At 29.2% G+C, this 6,385-nt stretch overlaps 1 protein-coding gene across 1 annotated transcript; it reads left to right on the top strand.

Moving 5' to 3' along the window:
- Positions 1-2,556: 2,556 nt before the first annotated feature.
- On the top strand, positions 2,557-4,619 carry LOC149198394 (purple acid phosphatase 17-like). The gene is made up of 4 exons (XM_089403682.1): positions 2,557-2,733; positions 2,840-2,996; positions 3,279-3,490; positions 4,464-4,619. The coding sequence occupies exons 1-4, from the start codon at positions 2,557-2,559 to the stop codon at positions 4,617-4,619; spliced, it is 702 nt and encodes a 233-aa protein (XP_089259808.1).
- The last annotated feature ends 1,766 nt before the right edge of the window (positions 4,620-6,385 follow it).

The raw sequence follows: 6,385 nt of genomic DNA on the forward strand, positions 1-6,385 counted from the left end.
CCCTTAATGTATGGCGACACTAACAATAAGAATAAGGGGAATACACTAACCTTATTTCTTAGTGTATTCCCCTTATTCTTATTGTTAGTGTAACCATACAATTAGGAAAATACAGTCACATTTTGTCTTACCAATTTTGATTTTTTTTAAATATATATAAAATATATTAATTATTTTTATCAATAATAATAATAATAATAATAATAATAATAATAATTAATAATTATTATTAGTTTTTATGATTAAGTGTGTTTATTATGGATTGATGACTATGCTTAATTTATATGACCATGCTAGTTTTAATAATCATTATATATTAGAATTTTTTTTCATTTCTTAATAACAATTATATATGAGAATGAAGATAAGAAACTATTAAATTGTATTTTTAATTTTTGAAAATGAAATAAGGAAATATTAGAAAATATGCATATAAAGACATAAATAGGAAAGTATCAACCTTCATATAATATATTGCCAAACCCCAACCTTATACATATTTAACTCTACAGTCTACATCTATATACTTTCTTAATTTTCTATTATCTAAATTGTTTTTTAAATATATATACCTGTAGATTAGGTGAGCACATCCTGCTTCCTCTAAACAACCTTCTAGCTTGTCGATGTAAATGCCAAATAAGTACAATTTTTAATTATTAATATATAAAGATTATAAAATTAAAACTCTAATAATTTTTTATAATATATATAATTAAATAAAAATAATAAAATAACATTGAATCATTAAATATTAATTATTTAGAAAATATCAAAAGTAAATATCATATTTTTCTTATTAAAAATATTTGATTGAATTTTTTTATATACTTTTGTTATATTTCATTTATTATAAAATATTAAAATAACTTACAGACCATTCAAATGAAATATTGACCATTCAACTTAATTAATAAAATTATATCGATAGCCATATTTTAAATATAAGTACTATATTATTTATAACTAATAAAAATAGTAAAATTAAATAATATCAATTAAAATTAAATTATTAGATAATTAGTATTTCAAAAATATAAACAAATAAAAATAATATTATATTTATTTTAATATAATCACTTATTAAAAAAATGTAATTGGATGTTTTCCTATATTCATTTACATTTCATTTATAATAATATATTAAAATAATTTATAAACCACTCAACTTAATTAATAAAATTATATTGTGATTAAAAGTTATAATAAATATGACTTATTTCATCTTGTGAGATCATAAGTGTTAAAGGCGCCTCATTCCCCCATCGTGTCTTAGCACTCAACATGGAAACAATTCTAGGCATTATGGTTTCATGTGGGATGTGTTAATGGTTTAACTAATTGTTTGAGGTTAATGTTGCTCATATCTAGACATACCCAAACGACAAAAATCATTACTCTTTCCCCATAATTTTCAATGCAAGACTGATTTTGAACATTCATTTCCCTTTGACTCCATCATAGTTTGTTGTTATTGTAGTTTGGGAATATGAGGAACCAATTGTTTCTTTCCCTTGTAGAAAGTCAATAAACCTCTTTGCACCCAAAGTTGATATCTATACGCTTATCGGCGAATTATTATTATATGATAATGAGTCATTAGGTGAGAATTACGTAGGTCTTTACCAATGTCTATTATTAGGTTTTTTTCATTAGCTTCCATGACGTATGATGTAAATTCCTTGAATATTGATGAAAATTCTATTTTGTTTGTTAATTTAAATTATGTTACCTGTTTTCACTTGATATTAGATTGTATTATATTTGATTTGATTTTGTTTGGTTTGTTAATTTAAATTGTGTTATATGTTTTCATGTGATACTATATTTTTGAATATTGATGACAATTTTATTTTGTCTGTTAATTTAAATTGTGCAACAATTTTGCTAGATTGTATTATATTTGATTTTCTTGGCAACTCCATTTTTATTGGATTTTTTCAATTTGACTATAATATAAGAACTTGTAAATTTTCAAACAAAACAAAAAAATCAGAAATTTGAATAAAATGATATTAAGCTAAACAAATGTCTATGAGTTAATTACAAATCTCTATTATGTTAAATATGAGATTTGATTCTTGGAGGGATGCTACCACTATCTTAAATTTAAGTGAGTTAAAATATATTAATCTTTTTACAATTATGAAAATGTTTGTTATTAGTCCCTGCCTGGGACTAATAGCGTTCGATCAGGCGTTGACTTCCTATTAATTTGAGTTGACCGGAGCATTTAATTGATGTTTTTCGCTTTTACCCAAAGTTTTATTTTAGAGCTTTGATGTTTTTTGCTTTTTATCCAAAGTTTTATATTGGAGGTCTTATTGCCGGGTTGCTGAATTTCCAAATCCAAATTTTTTTTTTAACCAAAGTTTGGATGGATCATTTAAAAATGTGGTGACAAGTTATATTTTATCCAAAGTCTGGAAAATTGTGGTGACAAACATGAAACTTAGGCGCATGCAAAGTTTATTATATAGCTGCCACCTCTCACCTCTCAGGCAGCTGGCTACCACCGTATGCCACTGTCTGCCACCTCTCAGGCCTCCACTGAAAATGGCGATGGAGCTTCAAGCTGCCCTACACTACTCCTGGCGCTGCATTTTAATGTTCTTCACGGCGTTCCTACTACTTTCCAGCAACTGTATCATGGCTGCCGATCCTCTCAAATTCCTTGTGGTGGGCGACTGGGGCAGAAAAGGTTTATACAATCAGTCCCAAGTTGCTGCACAGGCACGCTGCCTCCCACTCGCTGTTCATTACTTCAATTTTTTGTCTGCAGTTGCTTGGAGTTTTCTGATTAAAATGTATAATGTCTTAATATCTAACTCTGTAACAGATGGGGAAGATCGCCCAACCGTTGAATATCGATTTTGTCATTTCAACTGGAGATAATTTTTATGAAGATGGGTTGAATGGAACAGATGATCAAAGCTTTGAGCAGTCATTCTCTGCCATTTATACCGCCAGTAGCCTTCAGAAGCCATGGCATTTGGGTACTTATCGTCATTATCATACTTTTTTTTCCATTATATAGAACTACAGAAAGAGAGAAACTTGGTACAGCTCTCAGCACCAGACCCTGCAAATTCCTAATTAAACTGCGTGTTATTAAGCAGTTTCTTACCACTAATGAGTTTGCCCTCTGCATTGCGAGCATGGGCATGAGATTGTTCTTGGATTAACTCATTGGCATGGTTTTTTTATATTTGAATTTAATGTGAATATTAAAGGCATAGGTTTAATAAAGAATTCTGAAATTTGGGTTTTATTGGCAGTACTTGGGAACCACGACTACAGGGGAGATACACTGTCACAATTGGATCCTTCTCTGAAACGCCAGGATGATCGATGGAATTGTTACAGACAGAACTTGCCACTTTCATGTAAAGGTGTTGATCTCGACTCTTCATTTTATTTCTACAAGGCCTACCTCCTTTTTCTTTTACACCGACTGATCAGAAATTTCCATTGTCATATAAAGATGCTGGTATTGACTATGCATTTTATTTGTACTAGGCCTATTGCCTCTATTTTTTTTCTATTGACTGAGTACAAGGGCCATGAATTCCATTACGGATCCTACACATTCGGACGTACTACATACCCAAGGGCCAAGCCCTTCTGATGTTCTCCTTTATGGCTGCCCAAGGGCCAAGCCCTTCTGATGTACTCCTTTAGGGTTGCCATTTCATAGTCCTCTGGTAGCCTGTGGTGATTTTACCACAAATGGCTTGGGTTTGCTTCTCGATCCTACACATTCGGACATACTACATACCTAAGGGCCAAGCCCTTCCGATGTTCTCCTTTAGGGTTGCCATTTCACAGTCCCCTGGTAGCCTGTGGTGAAGACACTGAATGTTGTGTTTACCCGCAAGCCTTAGTAATACCAAACCTTTACCATTATTTGCATATGTTTTTAGGATTTATTTGAATCATAGGTTTAATATATGAATTTTGTGAATTATAAGTGCTATGGGGTTTTTATGTTCTTCCAACACCCTAATTCCTAGGTGACTTGGGAATCTAATATCGGTCAAGGTTTTGATATCTTGTTAAATTGTAGGTCTTAGTAAATTTCCAAATCTGTAGGTCTTAGTAAATTTCCAAACCTTTATTATTATTTTGAGTAGGAAGTTAGTCTCATGTTCTTAAGGTAGTGGTCCCAATGTATAACATTTGATACAACACTTGTAGGTCTTAGTAAATTTCCAAATCTGTAGGTCTTAGTAAATTTCCAAACCTTTATTATTATTTTGAGTAGGAAGTTAGTCTCATGTTCTTAAGGTAGTGGTCCCAATGTATAACATTTGATACAACACTAAATTCAGAAACAACATTTAAAAAACAAAAAAATATAATCCAAATAAAAATTCTTCATAAAACTAAAAAAATTGTAAAACATAAAATAATTAGGAATGCCAATAAACCGTACTTACTATATATGTTATGTTGTTTCTGAGATGAACACTCGAAGGGTATGCTCTGTCGATGCTGCTTTCTCCCACAGTTATGATCCAAGGTGCCACATTTTGAACTGTTGTCGATCTTGGACTAAGATTTGCGGCGGAGCAGACGACAACCTTCCCTCTTTGAACTGCATGGAACGATCCAACTGAAATTGAATCTTAAAAATAATCCGGAATGGGAGGTTGACCTCCCAGAGAAACTGAGAACACATCAACTCCGTAATGTATCCCTTCATCGAATGCTGCAAGAATATCTGCATCATAGCAATTGTAGCCGCTTGAATCTGTAGGCCAACAAACTTTATAACTTGCAACTCTAGCATGAGGGGCTCCTCCTTTTGCAATCCTTTTTGCATGTCCATATATACTTGCATTTTTCACGAAATTCCCCCTGTTGTAGACAGAATATGAGTTCTATGTCCAGATTTGTCTCGCGCAGAGAGAAATTCCCCTGTTTCAGAGAGATTCAAAGGTTTATTTTCAGCATCACGCCCCTTGATGAAATATTTTCCCCCAATCAATTTCCTGTTGCCCGCAATTGCTATCTGCAACATGAACTTATACACAATGAACATTGATACCTCTATATGCATAAATGAGCATCTAAATACTTTAGTCTTTTGAGGTATGCATTTTACATCTAGATTAAACATACTACATTTTGAGTTTGAAATTGATAGATTATTTTACTTTTTAATGTTGATTTCAGTTTAAAAGATTATATGTATTTTTAAAATTAAACTAATTGTCAAACAATTGATCGCCTTTTTTTTCATTAAATTCTAAAATATTTTTAAAATTTGCAAAGCTATCGTCTAAATATTACACAGACTTAACCATAAATATCTATTTATGGAATTTTGATCTAAAATTGGAAAGTTCCACTGACATTAATAAAGTGCACATTTAAAAATTTATTTTAATATTTTGTTTTTAAAAAAATACACTTATAAATTATTCAATAATTTCTAATTAAATAGTTTTATGTGATTGTACCCTTCGAACATGAATATTTCTTTCAGAGTGAAACGTGGTGGATAAACAAGTACCCATATATGAAATGGACGCGTTATATAATACGTGTCATGCTGCATGTCGTTCGAATACTAAAGCTTATCCAATAGAACATAGTTGAAAATTTTCATATTAATTATCAAAAGTATGAAATTATCTATTAATTACTACACATTTTAAATCACAAAAATAATTTTTCCTTTCTTATGTGTGGAGAGGATTACAACACCTCCATATCAATTACCACAAATATCGTATCACAAAGATAAATTTCTAAATATATCTATATCTATATATATATATATATATATATATATATATATATATATATATCTATATCTTTTCTCTTACAAAATTAAATTATTTCTATGTTAAAATGTAAACCTTTCTTTTCAAATGCAAATTTCAAAATTCTTCCTTCCTTTTATTTAATTAATCCATTTCCATAGTAATCATCACAAATATCATTTTCTTCTTTATACATCTGAATTATTTCCATAATAATCATCACATAAATAAACTTTTCATTTTTATTTATGTATAGAAAATTAAACCATTTCCATGTTAATCATCACAAATATCATACTACAAAAATAAACCTTTTATTTTTTCTAATATCATATCACAAATCAGATTAATAAACCTCAAAAAATTCTTTTAAAATGAAATTATTCATTATTTACTTTTTATTAATAATTTAAAACACATTAAAAAAAATAATAATATCAATTTTTTTGTTTAAATGTTATTTAGAAAAAAATTCAATTTCATTATACACCGTCATAAATTTGTTATCATGAAATTTAATATTAAATATATTTTTAACAATTTTCATTATTTAAATTATAAATCAAAATTAATTATTTAAGTTTTTTCTAATTTATAATAATTTACATCATTCA

The sequence above is a fragment of the Pinus tabuliformis genome, chromosome 2_1 (genome assembly GCF_031772625.1).
Source record: "Pinus tabuliformis cultivar Carrire ecotype Pingquan chromosome 2_1, CPIR1, whole genome shotgun sequence".
In the NCBI taxonomy this organism is placed as follows: domain Eukaryota; kingdom Viridiplantae; phylum Streptophyta; class Pinopsida; order Pinales; family Pinaceae; genus Pinus; species Pinus tabuliformis.